At 36.4% G+C, this 20,393-nt stretch overlaps 1 protein-coding gene and 1 long non-coding RNA gene across 7 annotated transcripts in view; one reads left to right on the top strand and one right to left on the bottom strand.

Annotated features, from left to right (window-relative positions):
* l3mbtl3 (L3MBTL histone methyl-lysine binding protein 3) overlaps window positions 1–20,393 on the bottom strand; it is a 144,180-nt gene that overhangs the window by 11,206 nt on the left and 112,581 nt on the right. For 5 of the 6 annotated variants that reach the window (XM_069886995.1, XM_069886992.1, XM_069886997.1 and 2 more), the window contains 4 exons: window positions 19,138–19,272; window positions 12,330–12,412; window positions 11,220–11,383; window positions 9,413–9,475 (listed from right to left, as the gene is read on the bottom strand). In XM_069886995.1, the coding sequence (XP_069743096.1) occupies window positions 9,413–9,475; window positions 11,220–11,383; window positions 12,330–12,412; window positions 19,138–19,272 (445 nt within the window). The remainder of the gene's footprint in view (window positions 1–9,412; window positions 9,476–11,219; window positions 11,384–12,329; window positions 12,413–19,137; window positions 19,273–20,393) is intronic. The other variant, XM_069886996.1, reaches the window with a different exon arrangement.
* On the top strand, window positions 6,561–11,788 carry LOC138736871 (uncharacterized). The gene is made up of 3 exons (XR_011340641.1): window positions 6,561–6,724; window positions 6,869–6,966; window positions 10,597–11,788. It is a non-coding gene; the product is annotated as an uncharacterized lncRNA (long non-coding RNA).

The following is a 20,393-nucleotide window of genomic DNA, read 5'->3' as shown; positions in this document are numbered from 1 at the left end:
GTCGCAGCTCTCTTAACTGGTGCGAGTGCATGCCAAACTTGCCCAGCTCCTTATGGAGCTCCCAGCCGCTATGAAGCTCAGCATGGAGCTGGCAAACAGCCACTGCTGCGCCTTGCCGTGGCAGAACTGCAGGGCAGCGATGTTCACCTCCGCCTCGTCACTCTCCTGAGAGACCCGCCAGGTGATCCTTCCCCTTCCCCTGCGCCAGGGCGTACTGCCACTGGGTCTGGCTCATCACGCCCTCCAGAAACGCGGGAGTGCCGAACTGAATCACAACTTCGCAGCCCATCGATGCCATCCTTATCCACTAGACAGCGGTAGAAGAAAAGCAGCAACTTACAGAGCGGGATCCACAGGCGTGTTCTTGTGTCTTGATGATCTAACTTTTCCTCCAAATTTTCCAAAATTACTGAGTTAGACAGGCACACAGGAACCATAGTTTAAGGTTACCTTCACAAGATTTTGATTCCAATATGATCCATTACTTCCTCAACCCTGTCAACAGCTAACACCTCTGATGCAGATTGTTCTCCACTACCAAAATCCTCATAATAAGGTTTCAACATATTTATGTGACAAACCTGAGTTTATTCCTTCTATCTGGAGTGTTAACAACATACTTAACATAATTCAGTTTTGATTTAACTATGTACGGTCCAGAAAATCTAGTTCTCAAAGGATTGTCACGTGTTAGAAACAAAATCAAAACTTTACTTCCTATCTTAAAATTCCTTGAGCTTTTCTGTCAAATAAATGCTTAATTTTACCTTGAGCCATTTCTAAATTCTCTTGAACCAAAGTCCTCACTTTTTGTAGCCTGTCCTTACATTTAGAAACATAATCCAGCAAGTCCAACTGCACATCCTCATTAACCCATTGTTCTTTTATCAACATTAAAGGTCCTTTAACCTGATGTCCAAACCCAATTTCAAAAGGGCTGAAACCTGATGACTCCTGCACAGCCTCCCTTGCTGCAAATAAAAATAAATGAATACCTTCATCCCAATTTTTTCACATTCTCCAAACAATAACTCCTCATCATATTTTTAAGAGTAGAATGAAATCTTTCCAAAGCTCCCTGAGTTTCAGGATGATACACAAATGAAGTGATCTGTTTTTATTCCCAACTCATAAATTAACTGTTGAAACAACCCAGACATAAAATTAGATCCTTGATCACTGAATTTCTTTAGGTAATCCAAAAACTTTGAAAAATCTTTCCAGAGCCTTTACCACCATTTTGGCTTTAGCTTCTGGAAATCTTGATGCTGTACACATAATTGTTAACAACTACTGATTTCTAGACTTAGTTTTCGGCAGGGGAACTACACAATCTACAATAACCCTAGTGAAAGGTTCTCCAACAACAGGAATAGGTTGTAATGGAGCCACTGGAGGACATGGCCTGACAAAAATGACATGTCTGGCACCAATTTACAACATCTTTCCTCAAACCAGGCCAGAAAAATTGTCTCAAAATCTTATTCATGGTTTTATTTACTCCAACATGACCACCTAAAGGTGTACTGTTGGCTAAATTTAAAATTTCATTCTGGTTATTTCTAGGAACAACCACCTGATGAATCACCCCCCACATTTCATTAGCAGGAATATCAAGAGGTCTCCATTTTCTCATCAACAATTCACCCTTTAAGTAATAACCACAACCCATTTCTTTAATCTCCTGTTCAGTTACTGCTTTATCTGTTTAGTCAACAAACAAGACTTGTATCTGCTCTTTGTTGTCAAATTAACTCTTCCCTTGACAAAGAGAAATCCTTACTCTCACAATTACCCTGCTCTTTCAAAACCATTTCAGAAGCACTGGGCATAGCTCTGTCAACTGGATCTTCTTCATCTCTCAATAATTTCTCAGACACCAACCTTGTTACTGCACACGCAGGATATATCTCACAATTCTCTTCCACCTCACCCTTCCTAGGCCTACTTGTTAATCTCAATACTGAACCAACTTTATTCTCTGCCAAATCATTCCCACATAAAATTGAGATCCCCTGCGTGGGTGACTTTGAAATTACTCTTACCACAATAGGTCCTTTAACTAACTCTGAATTTTGCACTATATTGTGAAGAGATATCGATTCCATCTCACCTCCAACACCTTTAATCAAAGTTGTCTCCCCTGTGTCAGTCCTTTGATCCAGAGATAAAACACCTTGTACCAACAATGATTGTGCAGCCCCAGTATCCCTAAGAATTTTAACTGGATCCTGTGATTCTCCTTCCTTTTCTGAAACAAAAGGTTTAAAAACATCCATGACATCCTTATCAGGTTTGGAACATCTGCTCTGCCCAAATTCGTTTGAATACATGCTTCTGGTAAAACCTTCTTTTCTCTTTTGTTGTTCAATACTAGACAATTCGCAATAACATGACCAGGTTTCTTATAAAAATGACATACAAATCCAGAAGTTCTATCCTTTCAAGCCTTAATTTCATCTTTTCTCTTCACACTCACTCCAGATATAATTTCAGGCTTACTATCCTGCTCCATATTAATCCTCTGAACAGGCTTATTAATCTGTTCTACATTAACTTCCAGAAAATGCTTACCATTCTGAGATGTACTTTTGTGAATCAGAGAAAATTCATCTGCTAATTTAGCTGCATGTCGCCATGTACCCACATCTCTCTCAACCATGTATAATTTAATCTCCTTTGGGACACACCTTTTAATTTCCTCAATTAACATCAATTCTCTCAATCTGTCAAAATCATTATTTATTCCTTATGAGGCACACCAACGGTCAAACCATACAGATTTCTCTAGAGCAAAATCCATATGATTGATTCCATGTTTTTATCAAACTCCTAAATTTTTGTCTATACACTTCTGGAACCAACTCATAAGCTTTCAATACTGCTTGTTCCTTAAATATTCACTTGATCATTAAAGACCATTTTTTTTTGGCCATCTTGAGCTCTCAGCAACCTTTTCAAAAAGCTGAAAACAGGTATCTATATCTCCCTCATCAAAAAGAGGCACTAGATTTACCTCTCTACTCACCAGAACCTCTCCCCAGGAGTTACAGCCTCAGCTCTCTTTCTTTCCTCCCTCTCAATTTTAATCCTCTCTAATTGAAACTCCCTTTCAATCTTTTCAAAGTCATATTTTCTCTGTCTTTCAGCTAACTCTAACTCATACCTCCTCCGTTTTTCAGCTTCCTCTGCCTGATATTTCCTATTTTTCAGCCTCTTCTCTTTGCCTTTCAGCCTCCTCTATTTGTTTTTCAGCTTGGTCTGCCTCATACTGTCTCTGTTTCTCAGCCTCCAACACCCTCCGTTTTTCTCTTTCTTCTTCCACCTTCAATTTCTCCAATTCCAATTCCAATCTATCCTCTGGAAAATTTTCTAAGTCTTTCTCAACAAATTTACCTTCACCTATATAATATTTCATTATAATCCTCTGTATTTGTACTTTCCTCATCCAGTGCTTAACTTCAGTCAGTTTTAAAACCTTAGAAACAAACATCAGTTCCTCTTTTCTCTTACTCTTCAGCTTGCAAGAGATGGTTGTGACAAAAATTTATCAACATCCATTGCTGCTGTTTTTCACACTCAAGATTTAAATTAGCTTGTTAAAAAAAAACAATTGAGTAATAACCCACAGAACTCGTGTTCAATCAACTGGACAAGCCCCCATAAAAATGTTACAATCTCAAAGGACCACAAAACCCAGCAGCAATAGACATTCACCAAGACAAGTAGTTACTTAAACAAAAGTCGTTTTTAATTATCTTTAAACAGAATCAAACTCTAACTTATCTCTATTAACTTAACTAACCCATCATAACTCCCTTCTAATTCTAAGCGCACGTGTATGTAATGTGTGTGTAAATTTAAGAAAAGTTCTTTGGTTCACAGTTCAATCTCACTTTTCATTCTTCCAAGATCTCTGGTTGCAGGCAATTCTTATACTATGCACAGCATTTAACATGTATAAAGTTCACCAGGCTTTGGTGCTCAAAAGGTAAATGTTTACCGCTCAGGAAGGTTCTTTGTAGGTTTGCAGAAGAGAAATTTGTTGTTCCAGGATTTTCACAACTGAGGTACCACCATTAGTCACCTCAATGTCTTGCTGATGAAACTTGCCCCATCAAATTTCTCCAGATGATAACCTCTTTCTTTCAGGCTACCACAGAGTTCCTTTCTGTTCCCCTTATTCCAAGAGAAACATCAGAAAGATAGCACTTCCAGCCACCCACCACTCTGCAGTTTCTGTTTCAGCTGTGACTCCATCTCAGATTCCGACTGCCAGCCACATGTACTTCTCTCTCTCTCTTGCAAAAACACCCCTCCTTCTCCAGCAAACAATAGGAGTCAGTCTTCTGCTCCCATCTGTTGCTTTTAGGTAAACATGAACCCAGGAGTGACCTTTGAGTAAGCACTTTGCATAAAGGTCAAGAGTCTTGTAAAAATGTTCAACACAGATGACCTGTCTCCAGTCCATTCATTTCATGACATCATTTCAATTAGCATCTACTTGTGAAATGTGCATAGCATTCTCCATGGCTTCTGTAAAGTCACTGAATATGAATTCTTCAGTATTTCAAATACGATCTGTTTTATAATGTGTAACCTACTCTAATTTTACAAATTTATCTCCCAAATACATCTACAAATATTACATCACATCTGTCAAACCCATTCTTTTTTGCATCCATCTATCTTTCAAAATTTGCGAAGTTTGGGATCCACAGACACCCGTGCTATAAGCAATTCTGCAGATTAACGAATCATGTTCTAACGAGGTTTCAGTGTAGGATCATTTTGATGAACCAATGAATTTACGCAATGAGAAAACTGTGCCTTTTCCTCTGTGGGACAGATTATGCAGACTGCTGAAAGAATTACTTAGTAGAGAAGTTTTGTTTCAAAATATTGGACAAGACAATAGCACACATTATCTGGAATAGATCACTTAGATCAAAGAATAATGACAATTATTAGCACCCTCTACATGTTGATAATTATGATAATTGTGATTTACAAAGTCAATTTATTCTTTAAAATATACAACTTTAATGACCTTCACTTGCAGTCTATTGTATGATCTGGCCAGTATAACTCTCATACTTCAGTGATTTCCCACCATTGTAACATTTTACACAAGGTTGAAGCATATCAGATTAATGCCAATATAAGATAAGGGAGTCTCAGGTTTATTATTTAATTACCACTTTAAAGAAAGAATTACATTTTTTGGGAAATTTCTGATCTTAACATCATTTTTTGTTCTAAAAGCATGTGAATTTATTGCATGGTTTCAAACAAGTGTCCAAGATTAGAACATCACATCAATCCTGCATTCACCTGTCGGAAAGTGGAGCTGGTGGTACATTTCTTTACGTTAGAGAACTTGGAAGTCTGTGCCCAAAATGAAAGTACCCATGCCTGGTAACCCAGAACAAAAAGTTTGCAGGGTCTTAGGTGCCAGTGGAAAAGTGGATGGTACCAGAGTGGGAGACTAACAACCAACCTCCCCCCCTCCCCCCACCCCATCCCACCACCAGGAGGAGAAGCCTGGAGGAGACCTGACAGGGTAGGAGACCACAGCAACTTGCTTATGTGAACCAGGTATCAGGACCAGAATTTGTGAGAGGCTGCCAATGGTGACAAGGCTCCCGAAGGGCCTCAGGTGCTGACAGTTTCCTAATCGTACCAGTATTCAGAACCAGAGCCCAAGGGTGAATTGGATTCCTGGAGTTTGGGTTCACTGCTGGGACAAGAAGCTGTGGTAGGATCCACAGACACTATCTCTGAAGGGATTCTGTCTTGCTTCTCATTCGGGGTACTAGACTAGTGAAGCCCCTAGTGTGCCTCTACAAGGCAAACAAAAGTAAGCACATTTTGTAAACAATCATATTTATGTAGATGCCAAAGGAACCGTGAAGCCACAGGACCGTGACATTGGCTCTAAGGACAATCACTTTGTGTCTTTTCTCTGGATACAATGACCACTCCTTCACCATCTACCGTCAACATTTTTAACACTGCCATTCAGTCAGACTGTCTGGATTGAGATATTACTCAAGGTCCATCGATTGATCCAACCTTCAAATTCACTAAAATTCAGTTCCTACAATTAAAGTACTGTAGTTCTCCCAAAATGAGCCACTAATGAAGCCCTAAACACCCTAAAATGGATGGAAGAATACATATTCCAAGTTTTGGTGATGAAGGAGATGGCAGAGAGGTGGATAAATGTTGCTCCAGATGCTTCACAACCTCTTCCTGTTACTGTCCTTGTGCTATTAATAACTATTCTCTCTAGATGGCAAAATTCTGCAGCACACCACAATAAATTTGGAAACATTGCCAACAGTGCTTATCCAATGTGGTCCAGAAATCAGAACCTCATTTAGCACACTGGCAGTCCATTCAATTTAGATCTCATTGTCAGCCTGCTTTGCCTCTACTTGGGTTTGTGTCCGGATTTTGTGTGGGTGGTTCCTGACTGTCCATCCTGCGAAGCACGAGTATGGATGAAATGGAGAGAGAACAAAAGGTTGAATTAATTGTTGCTTTTCCAGGGTACCAGGCACAAAGGAACAGAATTCACTGCCTGTGGTTGCAAATTACTTGTCTACTGAAGGAGTCATATCCATTTTCTGATGAAAATGCTGCCAGGCTGATATCAGAACCTTGCAGGACAATGAGAGCAAAATCTAAGATGGAAAGGCTGATAATCCTCCTGATCCAGGTGCGTCCAGAAAATTGGGATATGTTGTTGATCAGAGTGAAACAAGAAAGTCTGCAGATGCTCTGATTGCAGTTAATACATAACAGATAATGTTGTTGATCCAGGAGGATCCAGTAATGGAAAAATATCAATTTACATTTACAGTGGGTGACAGAACAAAATCAGACATTTTGAATGATTGCACCTTCTGCAAGTACTTGTTTCAAATCTTAAGAGTCCAGCAGTATGTTTAGTGAAGAAAGGTGAGAGACCCATCAATTTTGTATCCTGCTAATACTCAGAATTGAGCTTCACCTGGATTGCTGCTTGTATCCCAATTATTTCTGCCTCCAATCCTTTGTTTCCCTGTTACACTGAATGATTCCTACCAGAACCAAGTGGGGAATTTGCAGGCTGCCATTCAAAGTTAAATCAACTGGGTTTAAAAAAAAGAGGTCAAATAGGTAGATATATTTACAGAGAGGAGAGGGAAGCTTTGTAGCTCTTGAAAAAACACAGAAGTCCATGAATTCAAGATTCCTCCCACATTCAATAACAGTGCTTCACTTGAACTTCCAACACTCTGGCCAACAGTCAGATTTAGAAGCTGTAATTTATCGGTCAGGATGGCTACACAGGAAGTTAGATAGTATACAATAGTTTAAGAGTTCAGAGGTTCTGTAGGTGGTCTTAGAGTTGATGGGAGGTGTGCATGCAGGTAGTGCATGGATTGGGGGGTTGTCAGAAATGGGGAGGGGAGGAAAACAATGGGGTTATATACCATGAACCCCTGAGAGGTAGTATGCTCCACACCCTGGTGTGGGGGGGGGGGGGGGTATGTTTTAAAACTAGCATTAACAGACTCAGAGAAGTGGGAGGAGACAATTCAACCACTCCCAGGGGCCAGGTCATATTATTTCCCTTCCAATCCAGCTGGTGTTGTTAGCTGCTGTTTTTCCAAGTGCAGGGAAACACAGCCAGCAACAATTAAATTTATAAAACTCATTTGTGTATTTAAATTACCAACCCACCACTGTGGAACTATCTAGTCTACAAACTCTTCACCTAACTCCATTACAACTAGAGGTGGGTATGCTTGAGATAGTTTCAGATCTTTGAAATTAAACCCTCGTTCACCATATTTCATAATGTATCAGAGAGTCTGATCTGGAAGAGTGGTGTAATGAAAGGGAATCAGCCACTTACAAATGAACTGAGTAGAAAGTTCTTGATGCACAGACAGTAAATCTTTATTCAAATATGGGATCAAAATATTTTTTCGCCCTAAAGAACAGGACATGTGGATTGAGCAAGGAAAATTAACATGAAATACAGTATCAACAACGATCTTAAGGAAAGATAGAGCAGGTTTGAGAGGTGATATGGCCTACTCAGGCTCCTAGTTATGTTCTTAAATATAGCTGATACAGGAAAAAATTGTGTGTCCTGGTAAACTATATTGCTGATATTTGCAAAGAATACTTTGACTGTATGGCATACCTCCTCAGAAATATAAAGTGCTTTGTAATGCCACAATACACTCAGTGTCTCGGGGAGGGGGAGAAACTGTCTTTTGCTTCTCTTTCTCTGAGTGCAAGGGGTGCCAAGAAATTTCTGAGGATGGTGAATCTTTTTCTGGCTTATGGTAGTTTAAAGGTCATATTTTTCTGTTTTATTACATGATAATAAAATAATCTTGAATAACTTGGCCTCAATGTTCTGTCCAAAATAGAATAAGACTACTTTTGTTATAAACTGTTTTTCCTTTAATTCATAGTAAGTAGGCTCCATAAGAGATCAGTTAAATGTTCAAATATGTTGCCTGGTGCTCTTTTACCATGAACAGAAAGGAATATAGAGGTGGGGAATAAAAAATCACACTAAATGCAGGTCTATTTTATGAGCAGATCATTAAAAAAAAATAACCAGAGAGGTCAAAGAAATAGTCTGTGACAATTCAAAACCTTGAGGGTGAGAGAGACTTCATTATCATTCTCACAGATTCTGTTTCAAACCAGAAGATCAGGAAAAAAACCCCATGAGATGCCATGATCTTTGCAAAGGAAGACTTTTTATCTAAACAGCTTTAAGAATATCAAGTTTTAATGAATAACAGCAGCAAACTGCCAACTGTCCTCAATCAAAGTAGACACATTTACAAATAATTAATGCATCGTTCTAATAATAGAGCCAAAGCGTTCATCTTTATTCAATAATTGAGTATGCAACATTTTATGCTAAATTAAAAAGAACATTCTAAATTACCTTTTACTTCTTGTGTCACATCATTTTCACCTTAAAAATGAACTAGATTAAGTGAGCTATGGTTTTATTAAATAAATAAATTAAAGCAAGCTTTAAATTTAATGAAAATGCTCCTCCCAATTGCATAACTTTGAATAATATTTTCTCCTAATCATTTGAACAGATTGCATGACAAGACATTTGAGATGTTTCAAATACAACTGTAGAATAGCACTAACCTTATTAAGCAGAAAGCAATAATTGTGATTATTTTGCCCCTCTCCACACTAGTTTTAGTTTAGAATGGCATAATGAACTGAAAATAACAATTTGCTGCTTAATTCAGTAGAATTTTGTGGATTGCTTTTCTACACAGAATGAGAATCAGGTTATAACATCCCTTCTTATATATATTTCCTTCAAGGGATTCTTATTCAACTTGTTTCAATGCCATCTCAATCTTACCTCATGCTTAAATGCTTTGGCTTGTTCTTCACAACCTGGCAGACTCAGTATAAAATCAGATACCTATAAACATAACCAAACAATAATTTAACATTGTATTACAAACAGAAAATATAGAATATTAACCAACAGAACAAAAATATTGGAAAAATTTTGGCTTTTATAATTGAACAGCAAAGCTCCTCTCTCTGCTGTTAATGAGTCCAGTTTCTAGTTATGATACAATAATATGAAGTCAGCATTTGTCTTATTGCTAATCAACATATCTGTTACTAAAGTGTGATTTGTTTAACTTAGTTGAATTTTTTAAATTTAAAAATTTCACTTCTGTATTTTGTTTAGTTTTCCTTTCTCTCCCCTTTTCCCTCTCTTTCCGCACACAAGCAATGTTTAAACCACATTCTACGACTTATTGGAACTGAATTTACACACCTTAATTTACAGTTTAAAACACTGTTACATTTTACTGACATCAGGTTCAGCGCATTAATTTCCCTTGTCCCACCTTCACGGATATTCCAGAGGACTATTATTGTAGACCATATCCTTTGACCCAAGTTCATTTCCACACTACAAATAGAACAGTTTTATATCTGTCAATGAATTTCAACTGTGAGGGAGACAGCAATATTTTGTTTTCATGAAACTAGTGGCATCTAAACCTTATGCAAAGTTACTAGACCATTTGTGAATAAATGGATGGATGGATCGATCAATAGGATTACATTTACTGTCAGTATTAGTAAAATCTTGGGCCAAAGAGTTTTGTTTTAGACTTCTAAACATTCACATGAATATTTAACTCAATCATTTCGTAGCTTATGTGAAACTGTACCTGTAATTGTACTGGAATTTGGAACAATGCATACAAAACTGTTTAAACAAGTCAAATTTAAACACCTAAACTTATCGTAATCAGAGCTAGAATATGGTGGAGCATCACTGGGAATACATCAAGTATTGATCTGCCTAGTCCACCATGATCCAGACATACTTTTGAGACACAATTCATTGACTTGAGACTAAAGATAATCAGGATAATGTAAACAATTGCCTACCAAGCCTTTTGTGTGTAATTTGAATTGTTTGTGGAAGATTGTGTTCATGGAGGTGGGAATGTCCTGGGCTTTCAAAGACTACCTGGCCACAAAAGAAGTGTTAATAAAATTGATATCTCATTTCAGTTTCTTCTGATAAGATGGCCTCCGTCAGAAGCTTTCACCAATGGTGGAGGATGCTGGGAATTAGACACGCATTCTAGAATTGTGCATGTTTTACAGACGCTTTCCTGATTTTGCTGATAACTGATGAAGGACCCAGGCCGAAATGCTAGTTACCCCTTCCTTCCTATGGATACTGCATGATCTGCTGAGTTTCTCCAGCATATTAGTGTATTGCACTAAAACTTTGTACTGGTTTAATATTGGAACTATAGCTCTTTCCGCATATTTTTCGATGGCATGTTGGCAAATTATACTGAATGAAATAGGACATTTCTTTAAGGCATACCTACCTTATTGTTCCAATCTGCCATTTCATATGTGGTTTATTGCCAATTCACCTCTCTCTTTGTAAATCTGCACCTGTAGTATCTATTGGTTGACTTGCTACATTACTCACACAACAAACTTTCTCACTGTACTTTCAGTACGCATGACAACAAACTTGAACTATTGCTAAAAAGGAGGCTAAGTATTTTATAACAATTAACACAGTCAGCAAGCACTGCAGAAATAATAGTGATACATTCATAAAATTATTTGCTTTTAACACATGGTTAAGAAAAAAATAACTATTTCCTACTTACCTCATCAATCGTCCATTTTGCTACTTTTCTGGCAGTTATGCCAGCAACTCCAGGTAACAATTTGCTGTGTTGTTCCCAGCAAAGAGGCAGACATGGCACTGGACATGCAGAGGACATAAACACAGACTGGTGTAATGCCTGCTGCAGAGTAAAATCATCATTTTCTGTAGAAAGTATATTATAAGATTAACAGATTTGCATTAAAAAATAACAGAAAACCTAAATGTATTTTCCTAAATATCCACCAAAATAGTTTTCAAGTTTATTTCACTAAATTAAATTTCACCCACAAAATTAATATACAGGGACTACTTAATTTCACTGACACACACTTAAAATAACTGAACTACACATGTTGGTTGTACACAAGTATAACTGAATTTTTTGTAGCCTGAAATAAGACAACAGACTCTGAGTCCCACTTACAAGGACTTCCAGCAGGTGTTGGTACAACTTCTCATTAGAGACCATTACCTGAAATTTAAATTCCTGGATTTGATAAATTATTGACCTGATTTGAATAGGAGACACAAAGTGATGAAAATGAGCAGCTACATCAATTTACAATTTGTGACCAATCATGTCCCATGGGGGGGGGGGGGGTGGGCGTGTCAATCCTCAACTCTTGTCCATCTATCTGTATAAATAAACTCATTTACAGTAATGTTGGTTTTCGGCATTGTGGGCTCGATTAGAGTTAAAGGCAGACTGTGAGGCTATCGTACAAGTTTTATGGCTGTGCATATGCTAGTATCTTCTGAAACAATTAATAAACTGAACAAAAATAATTTTGCCTCTTGTTTCTGAATACAGATTAGTGTTCCATTGTTCGGAAACATTGGTCGAATTAATACTTAAGTATTTGTAATTAAATATTGTTTTAAAATTTTACATTTAATTTGTTTTAACTTTAAGTTTGGACGTACAGCACAGTAACAGGCCATTTCGGCCCATGAGTCCATGCCACCCATTTACACCCAGTTTTTTTATTCTTCTGACATAATCATCCTAAAACATGTTTAAAAATTTCACACACCGCATGAGCACACCCCTTTCAACTTTTCAAATAACTCTGTCTTGTTGAGCATGTCCATTGATTAGTCCCCTTACCCTTGTTTTCATTTTGACAGTTTACTTTATTCGTGATGTCATCATTCTCTTTCAACCTTGGATGTTTCATTGGCCTTCCCACTCTAAAAGGAGATAAAAATAAGATTACTATTTAAAACTGAAAAATAAAACAATTGTGAATACATGATAAAAGTGTAATGTTATCATGCCAAAATAATAAAACAACATTGAAAATATTTTCCAGTCGCAGCCACTTCTCAGATAGGTTTCTAATAAAATCTTTAAATGACAATTTTGGAAAGCATTTATAATTTTGTTTCAAATAATTATCATCAGATATCTTTCACAGCTTTACTTACAAATTGGTTTATATAAGGCAATTCATCCGAGTTTTGATGGTGGTACAGCCAGAACTGCTGGGACCACATAAATTCCTTGGCACTAGTCTTTACCCAGTGAGAGGAAACTTTAGCTCTTATACACTGTTTATACTGTTAAAATCAGAGGTATCAAGGGAGAAATATTGGTAAAGCTTACTGACACATGCATTTAAAATAAAACTCTCTTCTTACATTTGTGTAATAACCATTGTTATGAAGGTCATTATGGATTATAATTCATATTTCCATGTTATAAAAATTTAATCTTATAAGGAAGAAAACTATTTCATTCACTGATTTTGTACTTTATAATTTGGTGGCATGACTAGAATAGCAGTTAGCGAGATGCTATTACAGTGCTGTGACCTGGGTTCAAATCTAGCACCATTTGTAAGGAGTTTGTACCATTCTCTCGTGTCTATATGGGTTTCTTCCCACCCCTCAATTGGTGCATTTGAGTGGCATAGGCTTGTGGGCCAGAAGGGCCTGTTACCATACTGTATGTCTAAATTTGACTTTAAAATTATTTAAATACATTGTATTCATTTAATTTAGTTTGAAAAACAGCATTTACAAATTATACAAATTGTAGAATGTTTCTAATTTTGTATCACAAGAGTTCAAAAAGAAAACTACAACATAATTATGTGCTTCTAATATTGATTCAAATCAAATGGTAAATTTTAAATAATTCCAAAAACCATAAATTACAGCCTCACTTCATCATGTTGTCTTATTGGATGAGGAATCAATCACACAGAAATTTTAGCATCAAGCTACTTTGTCATGGTTTATTTTAGTAATTAACTAATTAACTCTACTTTGATACAGTTGAATGTGCAACTACTTAAAACAATACCAATGATAAGACAAATGAAAAAAAGTATTTTGAGGACTACAAGTATGCAGACTAATTTTAAAAAAAATTCTTCTTATTTTTCTATAGACTCCAGTTCCAGCAATTAAGCTTTTTGTTAACACTATCATTATTAATCTGAACAGCTTGATTTTAAATCAGCTCTCAGACTTTTTGAGCCCTATGGAATACAAATCAAGTTAATACAACCTTTCTTTATAATTTATCCCTTTGAGAACTAGTATAATTTTGGTAAATCTAGTTTTGATCCCCAGCAAGACTAATATATATTTCTGGTTATTTATTGGCCAAAACAAAATGCAGCACTCTGGCTATGACAATCCTTTCTTAGATTTGCACTTCAAACCTCTGGAGATGATGCATCTTGGATGACTATTTGTGCCTATGAACCAGCTTGAACTTATGTTACAAGATTTAAAATCTAACAACATCTTTTAAATTGAAAATGTAATGTTGAGTACAAATTTATCTGTTAACAGTACATATGCTGTTGTATTTTATAATTGCTAAATTAATATTGCTGGTCTAACCACATTCAATCATTAACAAGCCATCTTCTACATTACCATATTTATTTAGGAATGGGTAGAGGTAAAGTGACCACAATAGAAATAAAAATTTGAATAACTACAAACAAGTTTTGGCTATCTTAATATTCACATTTTTTTCTGCCAATAGTAATTGAATTAAATATGTACTAAATCTTACCATATTTCACATTTCAGAATGACATTCCTGAATAAATAATAAATTCATTAAAATTGCAAGATTAAATTACACTATCCCATGCAAGAATTTGATTTTAATTAATAAGCAGGTATTTCATTTTTTCTAAATGATCCCTTCAGATATGTGAAAATACTGCCAAATAATGCTGCAAGCTTGAAAGCCTCTGCAATCAAATTGTACATTATCAACTCAATCTAGAATGTGGCTTCTTTTGAACAAAGTAAATATGACTTAAGAAATATTCATTTTTTAAAGATATTTACAGATTAGAAATTTCTTAAATACCAGATTGCTGGACTTTCTATTTGTATGTCCACCTGGTCTAGTGATAATATTTTTTGATTGAATCCTTCTCAGAAAGGATTAATTGGAATTATAATTATGATAGATTATTGAAATTACATCCAGTATTTCATGATAATATTAAAAAGTATTGGGAATTGGAACTTGCAAGACCCTTATTGGAGGATCTATGGGATAAGATTCTTAAACTGGTAAATACATCTTCAATATTTGCCCGACATTCATTAATCTAATTCAAAGTTATGCATTGTGTTCACATGTCCAAAGATGAGCTGGCTTTTATCTTTTCTAATATTAACCCTACTTGTAACAGATAAAAATCTGATATTGCTCCATTGACACACATGTTTTGGTCTTGTCCATCCTTAGAAATCTATTGGAAAGAAATTTTTATTATCTTTTCAATTGTATTTCAGATGGAGTTACGACCCAATCCAATAACTGCTCTTTTTGGGGTTATTGAACCAGACATAAGGAGTTTTTCTGTACCTGCATAATGGGTTGTGGCATTTTCAACATTGTTGGCTAGAAGAACCATCTTATTCAAATGGAAAGACCTCCAACAGTGTTTCAATGGTTCTCTCATATTATGTCCTGTTCAAGTTTAGAAAAAAAATTAGATATCGTATTTGATTCATCTGTGAAATTTGAAGATACATCGCAACCTTTTATGTCTTATTTTCATTTGATGTAAATGTTTTTAATGTGATTAGATGTTCTCACTCTTCCAGATGAGATATTGTCTTACCTTGGTTTTTTTGATTCATGGTAAGAATCAAAAGCTACAAAATATGTAACCCTCATGATCAGCTGCTCAGATGTTTTTGTTTTGGTCAGTTTTCTTTTTTCAAAATAGAGTAGGTTAGGTGGGGTTTATAAAAACCTATATCTATATCTCTTTCTGACATTTTTTGTCTTTTCTGCCTTCATCCAGTGTAGTGGAGGTGGGTGGTGGGGGGGGGGGGGGGGGGGGGAAACAGAGTTTATACTGTTTGAAGTTATATCTTGATATATATATATATACATATATACAAATGTACTATTGCATTTTCCATTTCATTCCCTTTTCTTCATTGTACTGTATTTATAATAAAAACCCAAAAAGTTTGAAAAAGAAAGTGGCTGCAGAACTTCCCTAAAATAGCCCCCTAGACCAAAATTCCAGATGCTTTATTAATGACCATTATTTTATCATCAAATCTGAAGGATATATTATTTAAAGGCATTCAAGTTATTTGGAAACCCAATTAGGTACCCTGTGCTCAAATGCAGAAGTCACAACACTATTTAGCTTGATTCAATGGCAAAAAATATACAGGTATACATTGCACCAAGTTTCAGGAAATGACATTCAGCAGCATTGCACCATTCCCTATTATGAATAACAAGGAGGTGACCATGGACGTGGAACGTAACTGAATCAGTTGCATAAATACTACATCTACAAGAAAGCAGGTATGAGGCTGGATACTTAGTAGTACCTTCCTCTTCCCCAAAGCCTACGTACAAGGCACAAATCATCAGTGTGACAGGATATTCTTTATTTGTCTGGATATGTGGAGTTCCATCCAGCAGGAAGTAAGCCACTTGATTAGCACAGTAATCAACATATTCATCCATTTTCTCATTTATTTACTGTATTATATTCCATCAGCGATTCCTCTGCCACCAACCCAACTGATCAAGAACCTGGTGCAATTTTTATTCCACTCTTGGTTTTTTCCAGAAACTTATACCAAGATATTCATAATATACACCTCAGATTTTTATCTCTCAGAGAATTTTCTAAATCATGGCATTATAGCTACATTATTCTCCATGGTTACATATCAATAAACGTGAAAAATAAAACATTAAATCAACGTTTTTTTCCTCAGCACTGCTGTCAGGAAGCAGGAGAACATCACTTTCAAAGCAACATTTTTTTTTCGTCTCTCCTGTACTAACAAGTAGATGCTGTTTTCCAATATTTTGCAAGCTTGTGATAGACACAGTAGTGCAGTATTGTAGAAAAAGCATGGGTGAACTTTTCACCATTGTTATTAAAAATTAGATTCTAAAGATGTAGCACAAATTAATGAAACAGATTCAAACAATTGAAACATACATGTCCACCATATTTTTCTTCTAGATTTCTGATGAACAACATTCATTACCTTTTCAAAATGAAATCCCAATTCAGATGTGAAACTTTCAATTGAAAATGCATCTTTACTTAGACCATTTCTCTCAAGTAAAAGATAAAATGAAATACATTTCTCTCAAGTAAAAGATAAAATGAAATACTGGGGATCTATACCCAGCATACAAATTATTTGATTCAAAACCACAAATTTACTGAATTGTATTCACTTGACATAAAAAAATTAATTGACCTATCATGACCAGCTTTTTGAAAAAGTTATCCAAACTGTCTCGCAACTTCCTCTTTAGCAAAACTTCAAATTTACTTTTTCAAATATCGACCAAATTCCCTGTTAAAATGCATTCAAAGTGCAGTCCCTGGTAGGTCTTGATTCCCTTTGCAGGCCCTCAATTGCAAGGGAGTAGTCAACTATGCATTGCTGGAGGATTCACATCACCAGAGTAGATTGCTTCATGCACTGGTGTGCATAACCATTTGAAAATTACATGCATTCTGAAAGGACCTGACTGCATTTAACTATCAATTCAATGCTAACAATCCTTCCTTCAGTTCCAGCATACAAAAAAAAATCCAACTCATGATTGAATTGCTTGGTGACGCATTTCATACCACTATGAGGAAAGTGGTACGGGAAATATCAATGTAGTTCAATGCTTCTCTTCACCAGGCTTGACTGCAATTTACAACAATAAATTGAGTATGCATTTGTATACATCTCATTAAAGTATTCTGTAAATATAAATGTTACAATGCACTTTAAAATATTATCTGTTACGACTAATTTTTTCCACAAAGTAAATAAATTGCCTTATCATTTAAATTTGCACATTTTATGGCATAACTAAATACTAAGAGTTCAAAATAATTTCGGTATGCATGTCCAAAGTATATTATCCAAACAAGCATTATTTTGTAAATTAAATTTACACACCAAATATAGTTGACTCAATTTCTGAAACAACACTTTTAAGATAATTTCTGAACCACTGCAATTGTCCTGAGCTTCTGGTAAATTTGGAAAGCATGTGAGTGATGAAGTAAATGCAAACAGTTGGGCCTAGGACAATGCTCCAGTGAACTCTCGAAGCAACGCGAGGAGTTGAGATGACAGACTTCCGAGAATTAAATCATTTTCCTTTGTACAAGATTTGATTCCAACCCTTGATGGTGGACCAATGAGAGGGCTCTGTGGCTGAAAGACCCACACATGTGACGGGCTGCTGGCAACTCAAGGCGAAGAACCCACAGAGGCTGGGGGCTATTGGAGACTGCTGTCGGAGGATTCACGCTGGGCTATAGACTACTGGAGACTAGCTTGAAACTGGCTGAAGGGGTACCAAGTATCAGAATTGGGATGCTGAAGGTGCTGAGAGGTTTGTGACTGTGTCAGAGGTTCAGATCTGGAGCTCAGGTTGCCAATGGTTTGGACTGGACTGTATGTGGCTGCAGAAGCACTGGAATGTGAATCTGCAGACGCTCAATGACTCTATGGGGACTCTCTCTTGCTTCTCTTTCTCTGGCTCCAAGAGCTGCTTCACGCAATTTCTGCCAATGGCAAATCTGTCTGCCTTACAGCAGGCAAGAACAATTTCATGTAATATGTAATATATTTTATTGCAATGACAATAAATTGAATCTTGAATGTTTACTCTTTGATGTCCATTGACTTCAGATTCATGATTTGATGCCACATTTTGTCAAATGCAACCCTGAAGTACAATTACTTTCACCTTCTGGATCTAAGCTGTGAGGAGATCTGCGAAAACCCAAACGGCTTTGGTGAGTGAGAACCACTTGATGGCACTGTGGGTGAGAGCTTCCCATTGAGATAGTTCTGGATGAGCATGGATAGATTAGGGCAGTAATTTGCGAGATTGAACAAGTCCTGATATATTTTGCATTCATGAATAATTATCTGGATGGTTAGGTATGTGCCCGAGTTGCAATGCTGTTCAATTGATGAAAATTTTCTCTAATTGGTACAGTAAAACCCCTGGTATCTGGCACCTATGGGGATCAGTAGATGATGGTTTAAGTGTAAATTCTTGTTGCTTGAGAATGCATGTTATATGATTGCCAAACTAACAGTGAGGCATGCTAATTTTAAACTTCCGTATTTTTAACCTATTTATTTTTGTTGATTTTTTTGCTGGTTGCTTAAAACTCCCAGTTGCTTGAATTCTGGATACCAGGGCTTTTTACTGTACTTTGCTTGTTAAAATTGTTTCCATTATTTTCAATAATTCAACACTGACAGGGGATGAACTGAAAAGCAAATAAGTGTAGGATAGAGCATAGAACACAAAATAACATATTACACTGATTTCTGCACTCAGTAATAACATTACAACTAAGAATATTAGACATTTTAACGATAAAAGATACAAGTTTACTTTTGTGCAGATTGCTGACCTGGGATATTTTCTTCCTTTGCTTGCAAACAAAAGAGATTTTTTGCATGGCGAGTCTTCATCAGAGACTGAATCCTCAGCACTCCTTTTTCCCTGAACAGCAAATTCTGAGAGCCAATTGTCTTTTGAGCATTTTCTGCAGGCCACACATAAAATTAATTCAAATGTAAATACAATTTTTAAACTAAATTTTGTGTTCAACGAATAGAAACAAGTCAGTGTTGCAGACTAAACATTTTGTTATTCATGGAGGCAGCGAGTCAGATGCCCAGTTAGATGTGAAATACATTTTCCCTCTGATTCAACAATTAATTTTAGTCGATTTATTTAAAAAAACCCAAGGTATCAATTAAGCTTTCTGCATTGTTCACATCCAATTTCTTGGAGTAATTTCCAATTTGTGTCACAATTATTTCTGCTGTGGAGGCAAGTTAATTGGCACCTTCATTAAGGTTACTTGAAGCCCCACTTTACATTCATCTTACTACCAGCAGATGGGACTCTCAATCTAACAGCACGTGTCCAATTGCCTCCAAGAACCAGTGGCAAGATCATTTGTTACAGCCAAAAAGCTGCTTTATATGATACAAAGTCACTAAATCAAGCAGCTCCAATTGTGGTGACAAATTGAAATAAATACAGTAAACACTTGGTTTTATGATACCCAAGTACTACGTAGTATTTCATATAACATCAAAAAAAGTCTTCTACTAATAAAAGGCAAAAATCCAGTTAGTATTTGTAATATGAAAACACAATCTGCTGGAGGAGCTCCATATGTCAAGCAATATCAGTGGGAGGAAATGAATGGTTGGAGTTTCCATTCTTTTTCTCCAGCTTGACCAGCTGAGTTCCTCCAGCAGATTGTGTTTGGTTTAGATTCCAGCACCTGCAATCTCCTGTGCATCTCTAACATTTGTACTCACCCTCTTGACCTCCACCTTCAAAAGGTTTGAGTGCCTACATCTCCAGGTCATTCCATGTCTGCAAGCCTAGCTGGGCTTTTAAATCATACCTTTCTGTTTCCACATCATATCATTCTTCCTCCCACCAAACCATAACAAATGGCAAGTTCCTGCATTTGATTTCTTCTCAACACATTCATCTGCTTTACCAATCTTTCCCTCTCTTTCTGAAACCTTTTCTTATTGCCTTGGTTTTATACAAAGCACAAACTTTGATATTTAACTCTGTATTTACACTGGTGCCAATTCATATCTTTGGGAAATACCTCTACATTACACAGCAACCCATTCT

The sequence above is a fragment of the Narcine bancroftii genome, chromosome 6, assembly GCF_036971445.1.
Source record: "Narcine bancroftii isolate sNarBan1 chromosome 6, sNarBan1.hap1, whole genome shotgun sequence".
In the NCBI taxonomy this organism is placed as follows: domain Eukaryota; kingdom Metazoa; phylum Chordata; class Chondrichthyes; order Torpediniformes; family Narcinidae; genus Narcine; species Narcine bancroftii.
The sequence above is the reverse complement of the archived record's forward strand: the minus strand, read 5'-3'. Positions and strand labels throughout refer to the sequence as shown.